Source organism: Ornithodoros turicata, chromosome 2, assembly GCF_037126465.1.
Source record: "Ornithodoros turicata isolate Travis chromosome 2, ASM3712646v1, whole genome shotgun sequence".
NCBI lineage: Eukaryota > Metazoa > Arthropoda > Arachnida > Ixodida > Argasidae > Ornithodoros > Ornithodoros turicata.
Window position 1 is genome coordinate 36,319,582 of NC_088202.1, and position 23,252 is coordinate 36,342,833.

At 46.9% G+C, this 23,252-nt stretch overlaps 1 protein-coding gene across 1 annotated transcript in view; it reads left to right on the forward strand.

The window, feature by feature from the left end:
• The window catches only part of LOC135385292 (uncharacterized), a 91,408-nt gene extending 68,921 nt beyond the window's left edge, over positions 1-22,487 (forward strand). Inside the window, exons 8-12 of the mRNA XM_064614516.1 lie at positions 10,130-10,423; positions 15,869-15,969; positions 16,058-16,271; positions 21,380-21,556; positions 22,296-22,487. Coding sequence (XP_064470586.1) covers positions 10,130-10,423; positions 15,869-15,969; positions 16,058-16,271; positions 21,380-21,556; positions 22,296-22,429 — 920 coding nt within the window. The 3' untranslated portion in view covers positions 22,430-22,487. The remainder of the gene's footprint in view (positions 1-10,129; positions 10,424-15,868; positions 15,970-16,057; positions 16,272-21,379; positions 21,557-22,295) is intronic.
• The last annotated feature ends 765 nt before the right edge of the window (positions 22,488-23,252 follow it).

Consider the following 23,252-nt stretch of genomic DNA (forward strand, 5'->3'; position numbering starts at 1 on the left):
AATGACCGCCACATAAGGAGTACACAAGCCAGTTCCTTACCTTGAGATTAATTTGAAATTTGGTGCTGGCAGTCTCCTCTCACAGTATAATTTCGGGCACAAGCGATATTTCGTGAGTTAAGCTCTGTTCATTATTGGCGTACTTAATACGAGAAAACGCGACCGTCTAGTGCAGCTGTCCTGGAGAATAAGATATGATAACATGCATGGTGTACAGGTGTAAAGCTGCATTGGCTATGGGGGCGATCACCTTATCCTACAGAGCTACCGGGCTTTAAAGGGACAGTCGCATTCTCCGAGGTCAATTTCGAAACTAATGCGAATTCTAATTCCTTGCCGACCACTGAAATGGGCCCGAAAATACCATTTCGATCCGCGGCGTACTTTTCGCGCAATCCGATGAAAAGGAAACCGGAATCCTTGCGCCCTCGCTCTCTAAAAGTGGGAGCAAACGTCACCCGGATAAGGCCAATCAGCGCGCGCCCTGGGTAAATGCGAGCCGCGCGCCTGTTTGCCGATCGCGAAGCGAAGGGCGAAGGGGGCGAAGGCGAATGTAGCAAACATGGAGTCTGAAAACGAGAGTGATGTTTCTCTGTCTGGGAGAGATTCTGCCGAACATGTAAGCGGTAGCGGCGACGAGTTAATGCTGGATGATGACCCATACTCTACGGACCCAATGCCTCTGGAACCCGCCGACCATGCACGAGATGTGGCTGCGGCTAACCCGCAGGATGACATTTTCAGGTGACGTATTCTTTGCATGGTTGCCGTGCCGTCGGATGTGCGAAATAGTTTAGAGTGTTGAAATTGTTGTCGGCAGGTGTGTGTGTGGAGTCTGCGACCCACAGGAGCCCGACGAGCGCCTGTGTTGCCATTCTGTTGCCAGGGTGGTAGAAATGTGCAACAGTGCCGCCGTGCAGTGCATAACACAACACCCATTACTCAGGGACATCTGCCTCCGTAGGGAGCTTCTAGTGGTGTACGCACCTCAATTCTGCCGCTATGATCAACATTTTAGGCAACTCAATCCCCAGGACCACAGGTAAGCCTGCTGCAGTGCTCTTCCGTTTGCTATGATTACGACCGTAATGATTTTTTCGGTTTAAATGACCTCCCATCAAGATTCGGAAGGGTAAACTCGGGTGCTAGTCGGGTGTTGTTGGTTAGGCAAATTGTGGAACCTAAAGTGGACAGGGGTTGTATACAAAAGGGCGGCTATTCTCAGCAGCTTTTTGGCCTACACAAGTTTGTCCACCATAAATCATAAGCGTGGCCGACAGCCGTGGAACGACCCAGAATCCGGGTCCAACAATCCCATTAGGAAAAGTGAAGCAACACAGTCGCCTCAGCTAGTCTCGACATGCTCTCAATTATGCCAGTCAGCCATGGCCTGATTGGCAACACAAAACGTTCTGACACGAATTGAAACGAATTGACAGATATCCAGTGGGAATTCTGAAGGATAGTCTTACAAGTCTGAAAACAGAAGCATTTGAGGTGCCAATAAGGGGGGGAGCATGTTACTGGAGAATGTAAGAGTAACATATTTTGGGAGAAATTGGATTTTGCCGGAATTGGAGGGAAGCTGGTTCGGGAGAGAGTTAGCTGTTGGAATCGGGTTCATCCTGAAAAAGGCGGACCATTTTTCTGTTGTACTATGTTGCACACCTGCCAACCTCCCACATTCAAAATGCAGGAGACCCCGGAACTAAGAATGCACAGGCTTTGAACTCCAAGGTTGGGATAGTGTCTGTTCTTCTGTTCTGGCCATTGTCTTCCCAACACTGTGGGAGATTTGGCAGGTATGCAAACGCCCACAAGATATAATGCTAAACAAAAAGAAATGTCACGTGGATTTGTCTTTTCCAGCTGCCTAAGGTTCACGGCATACTCATCATTCAGGAGATGGGTCTGGGGATACCTTGGTCCAAGGAACAGACGACAGGTTCCTGGATGCGTTGTCTGAGCCATCAGGAGGGAGTTCCCATCTACGTCCTATCAAGGCTATCAGCGTTAGGACCATCGAAGCAAGGGTGTCTTGACAAGAGAGACAAGCTGGTGCATACTGATGGCTGGAACTGGAGACATGTAGTGGCAAGACAAAAATTTTGCTGACATAGGCACACTTGGTGTAAATGAGCCCTTGGTCATCCGCCTTGCCTCCCATCAGAGGTTTTGGAGGATACTATAGGTGTGTGGTGTACGGATAAACCTATCCGTACACCACACACCTATAGTATCCTCCAAAACCTCTGATGGGAGGCAAGGGGGATGACCAAGGGCTCATTTACACAAAGTGTGCCTATGTCAGCAAAATTTTCGTCTTGCAGCAATTTTCGTCTTTTTGTCATTGCAGTGTGGGGGATGTTTTGTCTTGTCACTCTGTATCTCCAGTTGCAGTCAACAGACTGTCTACCCATCTGTACAGCAAAAACTACTACACGTGGCAGCATTAGCTCTGGCATCAAATCCAGAGTGTACTGCAGTAAGTTAGTGCCGAGGTGGGAATATTTTGAATTCTGTGCAGATTGTCAATGCGGTGTAGTGACGGGAATAAAGAATGACCCTATAATTGTATTGATTTATTGGACAGTGGAGTATGACGGAGTGGGAATAACGAAATAGCATAGGTTTATTTGCCTCCCATTATGTATGGGAGGCAAATAAACCTAAGCTATTTTATGTTGTGCTGTGGTTCTACAGTAATGTGGTGTGAAGTCTGGGCGGTTACAGGTACGCTGCCACAGGGATGTGGAGGGTTCATGTTGGCAGATCCATATCTGGTGTACTAATACGCTATGCAAGTCTGTGTCCATTGTTTTCCTCTTCCTGGAATCAGGGGATGACAACCCCCTTGTGAGATGCGCGGTGAAGTGGGAAGTGGGTCCCCAGCACTTGCTTCAGCCATGACCTCCACATCTGAAATATGGCCTCGAGTATTAACACTCAAAAGAATACGTTGAGGGCCTAGCAGGTACAATAACAAATATAAATAACTATGCAAATAAATCTTTCCCTTTGCGGTCCCTATTTCACTGGCACAGCTATTTTCCTGTTGACATTACGTTATAAACACTGGCAGTCGCATCACACAAGATTCCTTTCACAGAACTCGACAATTTTCAGGGCTTGTACATATCCATTATTTTGTGGGACGTACAAAAAGAATTGCAATATTTTCGTGGCTTGAGAAAACATACAAATCCAGTTGATTCCGTTGACGTGCTTGCTGCCACCTGAAATAGAGCCAGAAATTAGCAACAAGGCTGCAGTAGAATACTGATGCAAGCGTCTCGGACGTAGCCAAACACAGATTGCGATGCTTTCACATCCCTGAATGCTGCCATCAGGCTTACACTATGAACTGTAGAAACATCCACTAGCTGCAATAAGATTAGAATAATGCTGTCATGTGGGAGTGTTACGTTACTCCTGCATAATACTGGCGACAATTAGCACAGCAACAACACACCAATCTTTTTTTCTCGAGAGTACGCGTACTATTGCGTCAGGATGCTGCAATCATTGTAATAATTTGTGTACATTAGTAGGCGGTGTGACTGTGACGTTCCAATCGGCGGCAAGGCCAGGTGTCCGCGATGATGTTTACTGTGACAACTGATATTTTTCATCGCAGCGTAGCTGTGACCACGCAGGATTGTCACTTACCTCCGTTACTGGTTCCTGCCCTTGTTCCTGATCGAATGTGGTAGGCACGGCGTCAACCTTCAGCCGCTTCTGTTTCTGCCGTAGCCCAAGCCGAACTTGCAATACATCTTCATCGAAATAGGCATCGTCGGCGAAATGACAGGAACAGACGCGTGAAACATTCAATCCTTGGGCCACACCACAGTAGTGGCCGGCGATCGCTGCCTCCCACTTTCGTTTCGCCATTGCGAGGTCGGTGAAATGCAAGCTCGGGATTCGCGTTGTAAGTCTTTCTGCACCCGAGCACGTAGCACAGGTTTCCTGGCTGTGACATCGCACGTCAACGGCGTGAAATCCTAGGCCACACGCTGTAGTTCAAAGTACTTCTAAGCAAACGCGACAAGACAACAAGAAAAAGGGTATACGCTCAGACACACACAGAATCTACGGCGGAAAGGAGCGCCTCCTGATGGTTGGTTTATCCGGGTGACGTCATCCAGTGTCGGCGCCTTGCGGGGATTGCCGTGCGCGCCGGAAGCGCGAACATTTAAAAATCGTTTCTGAGTCAACCAAGTGGATTTGTGCGGAGAAAATTTGCCGGCGTACATTATGAACGACAGGGAATATGACCATAATAGTTCTGGAACACGCTTCCGGATGCGACTATCCCTTTAAAGAGGCACAAAAGTGCAAATATTTGTTTTCGCGATATGAACGGTTCCGTCATCATGAGAATGAAAACAGAACAAGATTCACCCGTTGCGCCGTTTGTAATTAAAACATGAATGAAGGTGCCAGTTTGGAGGTTCCTCTTTCCTTCCTCCGAACCGGCGCAAAACGTCAGGGGTACGTCACCCCCAGCGCATCCAATTATCAAAGGAAACATATCGTACGGAACTGCCACTTCCCGCATTTCCTTGTATCAACGCGGTGCGAGGGAAGGAGCTCCGACTTGGCTGTGACGCGTAAGGATACACATCACGCCTGGGTGCATCTGTGGTAGCGGAAGGTGTCGCTAATACCTCCACACAATAAGGTAACAGGCACAAAATCAGGCAGCGCTCATATGGGGCAACTTTTTTCAGCAACTATGCTCAGTTCGGACGACACCGAGAACCGCAAACCGAGTTGCTCGGCATCGGTGGTGGTGGTGATGGGGAAAGGACTCGCCGACGTCGGCCTCACAGAGGTGAGCAACGTTGCGACTTATGCCCTGGGCCGACTTCTAAGGGAACTGTACTGACATATGTCTGCAAGCGTCTAAGGAAGACCCAGGAAAAACACCAGACAGCACAGACGGCACTAGGATTCGAACCCGGGTACCTCCCAGTCTCGACGTGACATGGCCAGCACTGAGCCACGCGAGCTTGCTCGTTTGCTCGAGTTTGCTCGGCATCGTTCCCCGAGTGAAAGCTTGAGAAGTTCTTCGTGCATCTGTCAATCAGTGAGGGGAGCATTGCCACGTGACTCCCAACGGCGTGATGTGATTTCGTTTGTGAGTTCATGGGTTCAAATCTTGCAAGGTCAGCTGAGAAATATTTTGATAATTTCTTTACTAATGCCACCCTAACGTGTCAATAGCCATTTATGGCAGATAATGGTGATATTTTGGCATAATAAATCGAATAAGATTTGGTAAATAGCAGCTAAAGAAAAGATACCATAAGTTGGATTCGAACCCATATTCTCCGATTGCCGTAAGGTTGCGTGTGGGTGGAGCTACCGAGTCGCACATGCGAATGCGGTCTGGAAGTAATCGTGATTGGGGGTTTACGTTGCGAGACAACTGAGATCATGAGCGACGCCACAGCGGTCGGTCTGCGGATACTGTCTGGAAGTGGCAAATGAGACATTTCGTCATTACGACGTTGCGGCATTGCGAGTGTATTCTAAACAATGAACATTGTGTACGGAATGTACCTGCTTCCAGTAGCCTACGATAACCAAAAACACCAACCCCTTTAGAGCCCCTTTGAGCCCGGTGCATACTATTGCGTTCCAATGCGTTTCCATGGCGGCTTTGGATCCATGGGATGATTGGAGTAGGACACAGATAAGCCAGGGGCGACGTAAATCATCGATTTCTTTTTTCTTTCTTTTATTAATTTCCATTGTAAAATAAGGCAATGGATATATCTTCAACGCACGTAGTCGTCTTAGGATTTAAAAAAAAAATCAGTATGGCTTTCAAATTACTTTCTCCTATTCTGCTATCTCACTTTTGCGCAAAATTACATAATTAAAGAGTTAATGAATAAATTTTAGGTAATTAGTCATCTAGTAGTTACATATTCTCTTCGAGAGGATGTTCGCCTCGCCGAACCACTCAACTGCAAAACCGGCGTCTGTGTTGCTCTAATCGTTTTTTTTTATATAAAACTAATCTATAACGGATAGCAATGAACACCAGGGTTCGGAATCCCGGGCCGTTTTTACGATGCCGGGATTTCGGGATTTCTAAATGTGAATTTCGGGATCCCGTGATGGGACCGGGATTTTATTGCTGCTATCCCCAGGATGCCGTATAGAAATGTATCCACCTGCACGTCCATCATACTATCACAAATTGCGATACAGTACGCGCTTCCTGTCATCCCCGTGGAACATTCTATAGAAGAAAATACACACACACACACACACAAACCCACTGCTCACCTGGGAGAAGGTCCACCGCGTATTTTATTGAGCTTTCGCACCATGCGGGAATATCGACTTTGCGTTGGAATGCGTCTCTTTCCCGTCCGCTACGGAATATCTTGTGGCTGCGCTCCATGGCATATTTCCCGCGGTTAGGAGTGCACGAGAAGACATGACGTTCAGCACTTATATAAACTAAAGCGGCTGCTGAAAGCAATGACGTTTTTGCATCTTCCGCTGGAGTATTCTGGCGACTTGTGCGTTTTGCTCTTCACCCCTGTTACTAACCCACAGTAACTGTTGTGTTGTGGTGTGGAGCATCCCAATCTAGTTTTCTGAAAAGGTTGTACAAGTTTTTTTCTTCTTCTCACTTTCAAACATATACGTACTCATGGAGATTAAAAGAACAAAAAAGAGGAATTCTGCAGACCGAGACATTCTGGAATACCCTGTTTGGCCATATGGATCACACGACTTACGATCTCGTAGGAGTTTTAGTGCAAGTTCAGGGTTGTTCCTGGCAATAGCTTGCGTGGTTCACATAAGTTAGCAGGTAACGACTTTGTCATGTATCGTGGACGATGCGGTTGGTTCGGTTTCGGTATATTGATATTTTTAAGGGAGGGCCGCTTGAAACAAAAAGTCGGTATTCGTTCTTTCCTTTTCACCCGTACGACCGCATATTCGTTGTCCAGAAAGCCGAAATTCATTATCCCGAAATCAATGTGGCCTCGCGAAATTCCGGGAGACGAGATTATGCAAAAATCTCGGGATTTCGGGATCCCGGGATTCGAACTCTAATAAACACCCTGTATACATAATGACGTTTATACGTCATTGTGTCTGCATTACGTAGCACACGAAATTTTGCGTATGATATTGTTATACAAAGGCCAGCGTGCTTGGTGAAGAAACGTCGTCCCTTCTTCTATGCCCCTCCCCAAGCTGGCTCCCAGGTAGCAGAAAAAGTTAATGTGGCAACTTTGACCGAATGTACCCAATGTCGTTGAAACGTTTCCAACGAAAAAAAAATATATCAACGTGCCTTGCAACATTCCACAAGGAACGTTTCTCTTAAACCCTTTTCAGAAGACAAAACGACAAAATAGTACATGTAGGATTTGGAAACTTTTCATTTGTGAGGCGAGTGCTTTGCCTCTCAGTATTGATGCTTCTATGCCGTCATCCGCTTCTGCGTTTGCTGTATCCTCATCTCAGTGATCCTCAGTTCCTCCTCCACAGTTCTCGTTCTAGCGTACGCTTTGTCTTGAGGAAGCTTTAACACGTGCACTTTAGGTCCCGATTTGTAGTTTTTATAAGCGGCGTGCAACAAAGCGCGCCCTTACAACCGGCCAAAGCAGGTTTTCAGCAATGCGAACCAAAGAGTACAGTGAGTTCAACCGGAACCGAACGCGTTATCAGGTTGTGGCGGCCCGTGGACGACGACGACGTGCCTCTGCTGCCACGCGCTACTGCGCCTGGCAGCCAGTTCTACCGGCACCGTCCTAGAGTGAGACCACGCTCATCTGCCCACTGGGACATGCCATCATCGCCGGTCAGGACTCGTGTAGAGGGACATCATCGTCCTCTACAATTGGTGACCCGAACAACGAGCACGATGTTCGGCGTAATTTGTCCATTCATCATCCTAAATTTTTCGGTAAACCAGCAGCGAACAACCTTCTCGCAGGCAATTCGCAGCGGGACCACTGTTCCACCGGGGACTCGCAGGGAGACCACAGCGAACTCACGGCCCCCACCTGCTTCACGATGGCCCTCCCAGGCATTTCTCTGGCGACAACCAGCATTCACGCTCTCGTACCGGTCGCGGTACTGTCACCCGCTCAGCAACAATCACTCAACGCACTCAAGAACCACTCAACGCAATCGGCAGCCATTCAACACAATCAGAAACCACTCAAGCACTCAGCATTCACACCTCATCAGTGGAACCGCCCGGATCACAGCGCGCCTGTCCATGCCATCCCGCTGCTGCTGGATCAACTCACACGATCATAAGCCGTGTGCTCGGCCGTCCAACACCCACGACTCGTCCTCATTCTCCTCTTCGTGGTATTGACGCGGACATCAACTGTATACACCGCTCCGCACCTGAGGGGGGAGTGATGTGGCGGCCCGCGGACGACGACGACGTGCCTCTGCTGCCACGCGCAGTAGCCAGTTCTAGCGGCACCGTCCTAGCGTGAGGCCACGCACATCTGACGGCTGGGACATTCCATCATCGCCGGTCAGGACTCGTGTAGAGGAACACCATCTGCTCTAGAAGGTGAACCCGTGTTTCTGCACGAGGCCCACGGCAACCTATGGTAGGGTTTGCCGTTGCGCAGCACGCAATTCGTGTACGGTCACAACGAGTAGGGACCGCCGTTCGTCTACTGCAATGCTGTCGCATTTCGTACACGTACGCGTTTCGCAGTGCGCCAAAGAGTACAGTGAATATTGCGCAATGTCATGCTCTGATTGGTAGCTTAGGGAATGACGTTTTCACCTTCTCCAGCGAGGGAATAGGGCATACCCTCAACGTCCTCCTTCTGCTCTCCGTCGTACAGCAGTCAAACGGCGCCACTACTTCGCGTGGGATTTTCGATACCGTGGTCAGTGTGTAACGAGAAATAAAAGGACACCATATTTACGAAATCGACTGCAATGGATGCAACCGTCCTTTTACCGCACTTGTGAACCCTCAGTGAAGCCGCGTCGCGTCAGTTTTGAGGAAGAGGGACGTCAGTGAGGGGAACTTCACTCTCGCAAGCTACCTCTCCGTCTCGACTGAGAAGAAACCGGTGTGGCACGCTCACTCAGTATCTGCACAGCGCGCCTTGCGCGTTGTCGTCTACGTTGTACGGCAACACCGACGTCTGGGAATTACAGCGCACTGCGGCTGATGGCCCAATAAGGTCGAAACAGCTCTCGCTGTTTCCCTTCAAGTCCACGGTCTAGTTCGCCGGAGAGGGAGACAAAGCAATGAGTGGCTAGTCAGCCACTAGGGCAGTACGTATTTTTGAAATGTTATGTGAGCAAGCATCGCGCTTGTCCCATCCTATACACATGGCAATACAAACAGCGTAGGTGGTGTGCTGCTGATAATTCGCGCTGAGTTCGCAGATGTGCGCGTCAATTCCTGCTGCGGTAGATCGAGACGCGATGGCTGAAAATGATAAACGCAAGCGATTAGGAAGCGGCGTGTGACAAAGCGTGGCACCATTACACTCGGGTTGGTGTTCAGATATCCGCACCATAAGTGACCTTAGTGAGTACAGTGGCCTTACTAGGAAGTGAACGCCTCTGCAGCTGACACCCGCCGTGTTTCTGCACGAGGCCCATGCCAGCCTATGGCCGGGTTTGCGGTTGCGCGGCTCACAAATCATGTACGGTCACAGCGCATGCATCGTCTGCTGCAATACTACGGCATTTCGTACGCGGTGAGTGTCAGTGAATATATTCAGTATAATAAGATAACATAAAGTTCAGTGAAATGAAGCTCTACACGCAACCTCGTGTGTATTAAAGTTTAGTTATTCGGAGTGCTTCGTTCCTTGTATTCATTGTAGTCTTCAATACCAGCCGCTTGAACTTTGTGTTCACATATTTTGTGCCTTCATCGCCCAAACACCTAAATGGTGTTCGTTCCAGGTCACTAGAAAAGCTTCGCGTTTTCTTTCCATGATTCGCTCTCTAGCCTTTGTGCTCTACGCCCACCCCTTTACATATGCCTGTGGAATAAGCAAGTAGTACCGTATTTCAAAATAAATATACATTCACTGTCATGAGGTAGATTGAATGCTTGGACACCCCAGCAGTGATTTTCCTTGCACTATTGTAGGAGGTCCTGTCGTCACAATAACGTATGTAGCAGCCACAAGTCCCACGTCATTCGACCTCAGGTGGACTATGGAAGACTACAGTTCGAAGTCCATCGATGGATTCTGGGTCACGTACTGCAAGGGACCTGCTACTTCATGTCGCGTGCTTCAGTCGTCGAACGGATCACTAACAGTCATTGGCCTCACACCAGCCACAACGTATAATATTAAAGTGCAACCACGAATAAGGACACGTTCTGGAAATATTGAACTCGGTGTATCCAGTGAAGCACAGATATCCACCTGGACGAACGGTAAGCGAACTTGGGGGCTTAATCGCTTCATCGTCGTTACGGTCGTTACAAGCTAACGAGTGGCGGGAAATTCAAAAAGGCGGGCAGGAAATTTAAAAAGGTGGGCATGTGATACAACACGCGCACGGCGCTCTTCGCGCGATACGTGAAGGCCGTGGTACACGTCACGCGCAATGTGTCACGTGCGCACCTTTTTCAATTTCCCGCCACTCGTTAGCTTGTAACGACCGTAACAACGATGAAGCGATTAAGCCCCCTGGTCCTGTAGCAGTCGAAGACAATATTTCAACTGCTTGGAAAGGTCAATCGACATCGGATCCTCAGCCAGTAGTGTTCCCATATTTGTAGTGTATGTAATGACTTCTATTTTTTCTCTTTGCATACAACTTGCTCTATAGCTCTTTCTCTTTGGCTCCTTGACACTCCGAAAAAGGAAGTGCTCTCCGAAGAAGCCAATAAGTCTATTGTTGACCTCTTCATGGCATACATCGTATTCCATTACCTATTACCTCTTGCACTGTCTGGCACCTACAGACACTGCGGCGCACAATATCCAAGATTGTCAATGGTCACAAGAAAAATATATGTAAATACCTCACATACTGAACGGTCAAAAAGACATCTGTACCACGTCCATCCCACCCAGATTAGGATAGACGGAAACCCGGGTGACTGATTAGTCGCAGTCACGCATGGGAGTACAACCTGAAGCTTTGCGTTGCGTTGGAACTCACATTGTTACGTTGATTGCACTTCAGCTTCGCTGGCTGCTAATTAATTCCGGGGATCATTCGTTGTGAGGTATATATTGAAGTGTGTCCCAAGTCTACAGGTTTTCCCGCCTATTTTAGTCCAAGTGCCATGTGATTTAATCCAGGTGCATCTGAAATAACCCATGTGATATTCAATTTAATCCGAGTGCCATCTGAATTAATCCATGGTGTTTTAAGCACTATAACCGTGTAATCACTTTCCAGGGACATCCCCGTAGTGTATTCTAGTAAAAGTAAAAACAAAAAAATAAATGCTGATGGGACTGAAGTTCTCGCGTGTCTTATGTCGAGCATTCGCACGACGTCGATATATTGGGAGTTGGAGCGGTAGTATAGCGGACGACACCATTACGGGGTTGTCGTCTGCTACAGAATATCTTCTGACTGAGCTGCACGATATTCCACACGGCAGGGCACGAAAAGGCATGGCTCACATAGCAGAAGACACCATTGGTCCTGTCGTCTGCTACGGAATATCTTGTGACTAAGCTGCAGGATGCGCGTGATGTCTTTTCGTGCTCTTCAAACAGCAGTGAATATCCTGAGGCAGAGTCACAAGATATTCCTTCGCAGACGACAGGACCACTGGTGTCGTCTGCTATGAGCATCATGCCTTTTCGCGCTGTGCTAACTGCGTGGAATATCCTGCAGATCAGTCACAAGATATTCCTTAGCAGACGACATGACCAATGGTGTCGTCTGCTATGCTTCCGCTCTAACTCCCGATATCTCGGCGCGGTGCGAATGCTCAACATAAGATGCAGCAGAACTTAAGTCCCGTCAGCAGCTTTTTACTTTTCCTTCCACTACATATCTGTAGAATATTCTGTGGGGATGTCCCTCGTGTGAATACACGGTTATAGTGCTTAAAAAACACATGGATTAATTCAGATGGCACGTGGATTAAATTGACTAGCATCTCGATTTTTTCAGATGGGGCACGAATTAAATTAAATGGCGTTTAGATTATTTCAGATGGCACCTGGACTAATTCAGATGGCACTTGGATTAACATGGACGGGAAAACCTGTAGTTGTCCACAGCTGTTCACGACCTTGTCGACCCAACAGCAAGCCATGTTTTGCAAACTCGCAGAGTTAACGCATCCGAGACAGCACGGCACCTTGTGCTATCTGCTACTATAAGCTGATATCCAGAGGGTAGCTAGAGGATGAAGTATTGCTAGTTGTTGCTGTACGCGAATCGGACGCGGGCAGCATGCGAGCGGATATGTATCAGTTGCATATATCAACGTATATATACTACTTTCGACACGGTTGTCTGAAATCATCACGGGGGGTCCCCGAAATCCACCATTAAGAATAACCGTTTAAGAATAAAATATTCAATAATAATCCGCCTAAAAAATACACGGTTAAAAATATATTTCCTAAAATAAACCGCTTCCTATCCCCGCTTATAGATCACCGATTAATAATCCACCATTAAAAATAAACTGTTTCGAAATCCTCTCACCATCTAGTACGGAAGCAGACTGATTGCTATTTACGCCGGGTTATATCATGTTATGTTAGGTTAGTTTAGTTTGGTTTCGGTTAGTTTGGGATAGTTTAGACTAGTTTGGTCTTGTGAGGTTAGGTTAAGCCCCTTGCTTGCAGTTCACCTTAATTTGGGCCATACCACCTGACTCTAGCAACTGTAGGGTGGATTTGGGGGATTCTGAAACGATTTATTTTTAACGGTATATTCTTAACCGTGGATTCCTTAGCGTTTATATTTAAACGGGGATATTTCGGCGATTATTTTTGTGCGTTTATTTTTAAGCGTATATTCTGGGAGATATATTTTTAACAGTGGGTACTTACGCGTTTATTTTTGAAAGATTATTTTTAATGGTTTCAAATGGGATACACCCATCATCACCCCGTGGTTTACCCCATCTGAAATCTCGAGGTGTTGCAAGATCATTTATTTTGAGTAAGAAACACGTGCAGCATATCGTCCACCTTGAAATACAATATTGGTACAACATTTCCGAGGGCAATCAAGGAAGCATGGGCTGCAGAACTACTGACAGGCGATTTCAGACAAGCGTGTCGCGAGCAGTACATCGGCATCCGGTCTGATGCAGATAAACTGCAACAAAGTATGGAACCCGCCACAACTTATATGTGCACTAATCGACGTTCTACTACAACGCACATCTGAGGACCGCACATGGAACGAAGCGCATGGCATGGCGATATAGCGAGCATGCAGTGACACGCTCACGCACTGAACTATATATTACACTGTGCCCTTGAAACACTTCGCTCGGGACATGGAATCATACCTTAACTGAAAGGCACATGGCTGTCCGGACCGCAAAACTACCATAGCATGAAAAAGAAAAAGAAAAAAAGGCTCCCAGAAATTAATGCAATAACAACTGCGCCGCCAAGCACCGCAGTTGCTGAAGGACATTTAAACCTTGCCGAACAAGTTGTGATTCCGCCGACACGTACAAAGTCTAATAGAGATTTTGAAAGCATGGTCATCTCACTTATATAGTTTACTAAATAACAATAATAATAAAGATGCAAATCTCAGAAGTACTACAGTAATAAAATACAGAGCACTATCGACTATACTAGGATTATATTCTGAATTAAAAGCACATTTGTGGGTAAGATGGCACGCACTTATACGGGGTATGGCAGGACCCGGCATCATCTTGATGATAAGTATCTGTCATGATCTTTGATCTGTTGTGTTAAAGCAGGGCGCAGAAAATCCTTAGAAATCATGTGGGGGCTAAATAATTAGTCTGTTGCGGAGGACAATATCATGAAACATAGCATATGGTATGCAAGATTCTGATGAGATTGTTATCCTGACAACCTCTTCGCCTTTTGTCGTTCCTCTGTCGTAGATGCCCCTTGATGCTGTTTCTACGAGCATGGAGAGCCTACAAGTAGATAAAGTTAAATCAGGATCAGTTAAAAATGGACTTGAACTACATTGCAGTATAGCTACAAAAACCGTCAAAAGATCGTTTTTTCTTTCGCCTCTGCTAAGGTATAGCTGAACCAGTTGTTTCAACTACAATTTCAAGAAGCAGTTACAATTAGACTACTAAATAGGTAGTTGTCCATCTCCATCTGATAATAGCGTCATGCGTATGTTTCTCGGGTAAATCAGGTTTCTCGAGCCACGGGTCTGGTAAAATTAAGATGGGGTGTTAATACAACCTCATTTTTGAAAACTGGTTGGGATATCACTCCCCCCCCCCCCCCCCATAGTGAAAAACATTCCTCAGCAAGGAATCATCAACGAGGCCTCATTTACTTTAGTCGTCGTTTCCGTCCCTACGAATACACATATGCGCGTAGGAGGGACAAAAAGCTTTCGTACTCTGCTGAATATGAGCTAGGTACAGAGTGAACCCAGTTTCGATACGCGTGACCAAAGCTGGTGGAACGAGTTATTTAACCCGATGATCGACACGACATTTTCGGTCACTGCGTTTCATCGATTCCAGGTTTCCGCTTCATACGTGGAGATGAATTGCTGGAAATGGAGTAAGTTAATTGCGTTGTCACAGAAGTAAACAGGTCAGAAGCAATGCAGCCCCAGTATCTCAGCAAGCGGTCCGCATGCGCAGAAACGCAGTGTTGTACGTATCGCCGTTACAAGTAACGCCGTTACAGTAATCGATACTTTTTCGGTATCGGAGTGCGTATCGGCGATACTTTATAAAATCAGTATCGGAAAAGTATTTCCGTTACGCATTTATGGTAACGCATCGTTACCGATACCGATACTTTTTAGTGCCCCACCCTTTCTTCACCGACCATATTTCTTATTCTTATTCATTGTCAATGGTTCGCCTAGCCCTCGACAAGAAGCTTGTGGACACGCCTACGTGCTCCGTAACCGGAATTATGAAATTATGCCAAACACGTGTTCACCGTTTTTCTTTGAAACTGAAGGAAATAACCACGCTGTGTTCAACAAAAGAGTTGAGGTCAACGAACAGAGGTCAAGTTCTTTAACAGTGCGCTCTAAATTCCACTGCTAAGCTGCCGTGTCGCCCTGAGTCACACTCCATATACTGTTGCATTGTAAACTTCAGATAGGATTCCTGGGTCATTGGACTTCATGGTATGTGTTGGCCTGACACTAACGTAATTGTCACACTGGCCTCTGTCCACTGCCTCTGTCTCTATACTCTCTGCCGGAGACACCACAGCTTGCAAGGATGACAGAAGACGATTTCAAGAACCAGCTATTGCTAAAAGTCAAGCATAACGTTTCCGAGCTAGATATGAAATGCTGTCTTTTCACGGCAGAACTGTTCACGTAAGCGATATTTCCATGTTGCACCATCTCCTTTATTTCAAACAAAAGTATCGCTCGAAGTATCGCGTTACTTTTTTTAGGAACGGTAGCGGTACTTCGTTACTTTACAAAAGAAGTATCGATATCGGTATTTCGATACATTTTACTCAAGTAACGAGTATCCGTATCGCGATACCATATTTCGGTAACGGGTACAATACTGGCAGAAAGTATGAGTAACGGGGGGGGGGGGGGGGGGGTAGGCACAACAGTGTCTACTCAGCAACAGGGATTGGGAATGGGAAGAGATTATAAAATATGAAAATAAATTATTGCCATGAAAAATTCCTGTCTGTAAACAACAATCGTTAAGAGCAAAAAATACTTCCAGTTCCTGAACACCCCACGCTGAATAACTATCATGTAGTCACGCCTCCTTGTCAACTCCACGTCAGCTGGACTTTCTACAATAGCACGGTGTCTTATATTCAGGTGGGTTCGTCTGGCACTAGGTCAGTATCGTCGAGCACAGTTTTACGTGTCTCCGAGGCTTCTCATGTCATTAGGATGATGTTAACAGGTCTCACTGGAAAACGACATCTGGCTAAACTGCACAACACCAGCCCATTGCAACGCCCACGTATTTGACGACGAAATGAAGTCGGACACAGCAACTGGTTCACTCATAGTATGGAACCTTGAGTACTACACGAGCTACGAGATACTACTAAGAGGCTGCAACAAGAATGGTTGCGGGTCCAACGCCAGTATTGGTGTGTCAACGCCTATAGAGGGTAAGCAGGCATCATACACCTCACACTTAGAAGGCAGAGTGGGGAGGGGGGCGTGTGGTCTGCCTGCTGGACCGCGGCTATTGGCATGGAATGGATATGAGAAGAAAAATTTGGAGGTGGCGGTTCCACAGCTCCACATGTCCACATCTCATGCTGCTAAATTTCTGTAAATTTGTTTGGGTATTGTACTGTAAACGATACTGTTGTAATGTGTGATCGGGACATGACGGACGAAGTCTAAATCTACAGGCTGTTACCCATATAGACGTCTGCCCGCACCGGCATTCCATGCTCGCCACCAATCCCATGCTTACTTAATTGATGCAGGTTGGACATTCTGTTGTCTACATAGAAAACTCCGAAGGACATTTAAGTCTGGTCAGATTCGAAGAGTTAAGCACCGCAGGGCAAACAATAAAAACAACAACGATAAATGATATCAAAGTGATGATGACGTGGGACTCTTCCCCAACCATTGAGTCGACCACTAGCTTCAGCGCTGTTCATCGGCTCATCATCCGGGCACATCTCATTCCGTCCATTGCGTGTTGGGGTAGTGGGCCGCACCTCATGTGGCGAATTTCCCCATTCGTCATCAGTAATGTATTTACCAGTGGCATGGCCGAGTGGGCTAAGGCGGAGATTTTATGGCGGAGATTTTAAGGAGAATTTATTGGCAGAAAAAAAAGAAAAAGAAAGGGGAAAGATCAGCCATGCAGCATGCCGGCTTACTATTCCCTAAACAAAAAAGGAAGAATATAAACAAGAAAGAAAAAGAAATGACAAAAAGGCAGATAAATAAATAAGAAAATAAAAACAAGAAAAACAAAATGAAAAAGACACTCGGCTCACATGGAGCCCAGGAGGCCCGTATCACGCAGAAAACGGAGCACCGCTTTTGTGACTCTCCACTGGCTAGCTCGCCGCTCAGGGCCAAGGAGTGTTGCGAGAGAAACGTCTGTCCGTCCGTCCGTGCACCCAATCTCTGGGAGGTGTTGCCAGAGCAGGGCCCGAGGATGGTGGTGACGCTGACAGTCGAGGAGCTGATGAGTGATATCGTCTTCGACGGCGCAGCAGCGGCAGGTGGGAGATGGGACGCGGCCCATTTCGAAGGAGTGAACGGGTGAGGCCGACGTTCAGCCGAAGACGATGTAGAAGGGACTCCTCCTCGCGGGCACAGCGGCAGCCGATGACAAACTCCAGTGCGCAGGGGTGCTCCATATGGGCCAAGTGCTTTTGACAAAGTTATAACGCGAAACGTGCGATTCCCGTAATCAACACAACCAGCATGGCGGTGTGGCAAAGGGCCGTCGATACGCTGCTCCCTAGACGACAACGCGTCGTTTTTGCACAGCGTGTTATTTTGTTTTACTGTCTCTCAGTAAGCACACGACATCCGTTTTGGTTGTCGTCTGCTGTTTACATCGGTAACCCCATTTTCACGTTGCGCATTTCGCGAGCAAAATACGACAGTCACACGGAAGCGAAATGGAAATCCCAACCAACTTGTGAACAGCCGCATTTCCATCCGGCTTGCAGCATGTGCGACACGTCGCCAAAGTAGCGTCTGGAGAAGAGCAGCGTCTCAACTGCTCTTCGCAAAACCGCCGTCTTGATTGTTTTGTTTAGCAGAATCTTACGTTTCGCGTTATAACTTTGCGCTGCGGTGCTCAATCACTTCGGAATTTACCAGGATTCAATGTCCTTCGGAGCTTTCTATGTAAACAACACGATGTTCCACCTGCATTGAGTAGGATAAGGTGGGGCAAGATGACACATTGAACGTGCAATTTTTATTTTTCGTGTTTTTGAAAAAATAAAAGAAAAGAAAACTAGCCATAGACACATTCTCAGTGGTCTAGAGCTTCTGACCAAACGCAGGACGGACGTAGCCAGTCTAAAATAAACACAGAACACGAAATTCAAAAATGCAGATTGTCTCATCTTGCGCCAGCCCTCGGGGCAAGATGAGACACCTCGTGGTTGCAAGATGAGACATGCCGTGGTAATGAACTACACAAATTAGTTTTTGCAATCCAAGCATACAAAGTGAGGCCCCTGGGCCCCTACACAACCCCCTTGTGCGCACTGCTCACGTGATGTGCAACAAAACCACACAGAAGCCGGTGCTATTTTGCTTCATCTCCCTTTGCAAACAAGGCACCGTCAGTCTGATGAGTCGCTGGTCACTCAATTTTGCGTGCGCTTCAACTTTGGTGGAAATATCCCAGGAAACAGGAAAATTGCTGGAAAATCCTAGGCAATATGCAAAAAAAGAAACCTCTGAGGAACAAGCATAAAGCCACCTAATAGTTGACTTATGCGTATATAAACTGCATTAAATTTAAATTACAGTGTATTGTCGCGTCTTGCCCCGTTCATATGATCCGATGTATTAATTTTTCTGTTCAACGCTGGATAGCCAAGACTGCCCGTATTTTGCATATATCTTGATAAATGATTAAAGCAATGGGATATGAACTTACATTGACAGAATAGGCCTGTGAAAGGCTGCTGAACAGATGACAAGGACAAGGACTACAGAAAATCGCGCCTTTTTGGCTGGTCTTTACATTCCAGGCAGAAGTAACCGCTTCGTTACTTCCGGTTCCGCCGGTTCTTTTTTCTTTTCACTTCAACGCATACACCAATCCGGACAATTTTCACGTGCAATAACGCGGACATGTAGAGCCAAGTATGAGTAACGTTTCAAGCGCATGGAGCATCGCGTCTCCGAAACGGGCGGCGTCAAGCAAGGAATGTCGCGTCTTGCCCCGTGTCTCATCTTTGCCCACCTTACCCTAATTGGAGAGCACGGCACGCCGGCGCGGATAGACTTTTATTGGCACGCTGTGTGGGTGCCTTGAGGAAGGCAAAAGGAGACAACCGGCAGCCAAGAGGGACCGAGTTGGAATAAACGTTTATTATCACCCGCGCGGGTGCGGCGGGTGACGAGCAGACAGCGATACCGATGCTGCTACACGTCCCCCCCTCTCTCTCTTCAGGAGCGGCGCAGACGCGACGGAAGGGCTCCTTGAGGAAGGGCTGATCGAAGTTTGCGCGACGGGTTCCAAGTAGGCTGTACATATGTCGAAGTAACTGGGAAGGCCGGCGGTCACCAAGCTCCTCAGCTGCCAAGAGCTGCCAGAGACGCTCGCGCTCTGAAGCCATAATTCTGTCGGAAACGGCCTTGCGAAGGGCATCATAGGAGTTGCTGGGAGGAGGAGTGGAAATGATGTCGAGTACCTCAACTGCGACTTCAGGTGGAAGATTACCGACGAGATGATGAAATTTCGTTAACTGCTGTGTGATTCCAGCAAGGGCGAACTGGCTGTCGGCCATCTGAAACCAGATGTCGGGATATGCCGGATAGAAGACGGGCAGCTTGAGCCCGACATGGCCAATGGAGGAGGTCGCAGCATCGAGGGGGGCTGCGAGGTATGGCCGCTGGGTAGCATTGTCCGGGTCACCAAGTTTGTGGGTGCCTTGAGGAAGGCAAAAAGAGACAACCGGCAGCCAAGAGGGACGGAGTTGGAATGAACGTTTATTATCACCCGCGCGGGTGCGGCGGGTGACGAGTAGGCAGCGACACCGATGCTGCTACACGCTGTACGTTTATCGGGGTTTGTGAGTTGTGAGCAAGACAATGCTCCTCTTGTATCAGTAAAATTGTCCAATTACAACTCGAGCGGGAGCTCTCAGTAATTTTTTTTTAAATTGTAACTCCCGTATGGTGGTAACAAACGATGTTCTAATAGGTAATAGACATATGAAATATTTTACGTTTTGTTACGTTACGTTGTTACGTTGAATTGTTGTTGTTGTTGTTTACGTTTGACACTGACTCTGGTCGCCCGTGATGTTGTTCGATAGTATATAAGAAGACCTATTATTCACAAATATAGGAGCAGGTTGGTGGCTATGAAATGTGAGCAAGGCGACGTCATTATCAATCAGTGTATAACGCTTTGTCGGCTTGAAGTGAGTGGCAGGCTCGTCGATAAGACGCGTGTAATTGGAATCGGTATCTTCAATCGTTTCTTCGTGCAATCGGTTTCTTCATTGTAACTCTCGGATGGTGGCAGCTAGGAGTACGACATTTTAGTAGTTAATGGACAAATAATTTATCTATCGTTAGACAATATTGCTGTGGTTTTGAACCTCGAGACGCAAAAGTTTCAGCAGACGATAATGAAGTGACTTAAAGGGAGACTCCGCACCAAAAAGGTTTTGAGGTAACAGTACGACATCAATCCGTACCGTATGATATTTCAGTGAACACAATTTCACATCCCCAAGTGGCCCAGATGATTAGAAAATGAATATTTTCCTTCGAATGATTAGGCGCGTCCTCCACGGAAAAGCAGTCCAGCAACACTGTGCTTCACCTCACCGGTATTCCTCGTGTACGGCTTTCTGTAGGTTTTGTTGTTACCGCTGGCGAATATCTTAGAGCGAAATCGAGGAAGCACACGACTGGTCATCCACGTGACACGAAGCAGTTACAAAGCGCGTGCCCGAAAAACAGCCGGTGGCCCACACGAGACTACCGGTGACGTCACGCATGCTACAGGAGGTAGTAGAGGGAACCTTCAGAAGTTTCGGTTTCGTTTTGAGCTTCCCAGCTCTTTTGGCAACTAACGAGTCCCCGAATACCAAACCAACCGTATTTCTCATTTAGGAAGGATGTATCGAGCTTATTTACATAGCCATTATAATAGTTTCGGATTGTCCCGGCGTCTCCCTTTAATCATAAAGAGACATAATAGAAGGATATCGATGGTGGCCGCATATCCGGGAGCGGCCATTACCAATCCATGCACCGAGTTCCGTGGGTCTACGTCAAGCAGCACGCAGAAATGGCAATGCATCGCATCTGGAGTTTTCCGTTGTTTCGTTGTGAATACTGTTGCGCTGTTACTGGCCCTTGTGTACTGTGACTATTAATGCCCGTTCTGTGTGTGTGCAGGGCCGTTACGGCCGTTCGCCAGGATCTGGGGAGTCCTAGCACGTATTCTACGCTAACAGTACTACGGCCAGTAGAGTATTCGCTACTTTCACATTCAGGTGCTGCATTTTGCATTTATACTGTCCGTCTTCTTCGGCAGCTTCCAGTGCTCCAGTAAACCTGAGTGTTGAGCAGCTCATAAACGGCACAGAGCTGGTGAGATGGGAGAGGCCATTGGAGCCCCGTGGCCCTCTTGACGGTTACGCTGTGTCGTGGAAATGTGAGGACGAAACGACTATGGAGGCTATGGTGGCAGACGTACAGTTTCTCATCTCTGGTAAGAACACCCTGCGGATCGTAATATTCAGGGCAAACACGACAACCGTCGCATGCAATAAGTATCCGGCAGAAGTGCAGCTATACTAACGTGTCATAGACACTAAAATGAAATGTAAATGAAATTTCATTGAGTTCATCGTCGTTTGCTTTGTGGTGGTACGTAATACCGGGGAAGGCCAAATAGGATCACAAGTGCTTCTTGACGAGAGCACGGCCCCATGGGTACTCAGTTCAGCTGCAGCTGGCTGCCATATGTGCAAAATGATACGAACATAGCAAAACTACTAAGCGAGATATGAAAAGCAAATGACTCTATGATAGTACATATGTAAATGAAGCAAAATAATAACGTTACTGCCATTGACCATTACTTATTTGTTGTTGTTGTTGTTCGGGACACTAAAGAACAAACAGGCAATGGGCTCCTCGTAGGTGTACCTCAACCCCACCCACATGCAGTATGCTAGATACAAATGCCTAAATACAAGATAAAATAGTATAAACGCAGGTGAGCTGGTGGAGGAACTCCATACTGTAAGAAAGCCTGAGTTTGGGCAAAAAAGTAATACAAGATAAACCGTTACCCTTTTCCAATATTGTTGTATGTGTAGGGATAGCGAAGTAATTGGTAAGCCTTCTGTAGCGAAACATATCCGAATATTATACCTGCATCCACCCTGACTTCGATGTCTTTTTCTCGTCTATATTTCTGGCGACTCACATTATCTCATTTACAGAGTCGCTGACTGGCCAGAACTGCTCAGCATCTGTTCTAGCCTTCCATATCACTGCAGAACGTCATCAGCTGCGGGGAAAGCAGGCGTATATAGAGTTCGAACTGACCGACACCAGCGGAAATCCAGATCCCTAGAATGAGTGAACAGGAAGTGCCCGAATAAACGAATATTCTTTCTATTCTTTTTTACAGATATTGTGTTGTCTTTTGCACTATTTTAGGTAACATTTCGATTGTGGTAGCAAGAAGTTTGCGACAGCACGTTTGATATGCTCGCTTCAGTAAAGTACAGAATGTACGAAATGTCAGAACTTCGCTGAGCATCATACGGATAATATTTGTGATTCTGTGGATTTGTTTATAGAACTTCCGGTATTTTTTCATGGTCCTTATGGTTGCTTCCAACCACCAGCGCGACCGTAGATAGTCACACTTGTGGGGATTCTAGGCACACTAGGCATGACACTAGGCATTCAGCATTCCTAGAGGTTATGTAGTTATGTATACAGGGCGCAAATTTACCGCTCCTTCAAACGTCCTCCCTAGAAATGTTGTCATAACTGCTTGTATTAGTCAACAGCTACGTAGGACTGTCGGGACTGTCGAGAGCCAAAAAGAAAATGGGAATAAGATTTCAACCTTCCCGGTGCCCATTTTCTTCTCCGTGATATCTCTCTAGATGGAAACGTACAAGAATATAACCAGTAGGTACGAAAAACGTGTTTCAAGGTGCTTGGTTGTGAAAAGGAAACTTTTGAAGCCCGACATACATAGATGCATGATGGCCTTGGTGCATTACTTCGCCATCTGGATATGAAAAAAACAAAAACAAAAGAGCTTCCGCTTTTACTCCCAGTCCCATCCTTCAACGTAATTTCTGACTATATGATAGGCCAAGAGTCGTGATATTTATCGTTTTGTTATGGACGCCAGCGTAACAAAACGATAAAGACCGTAA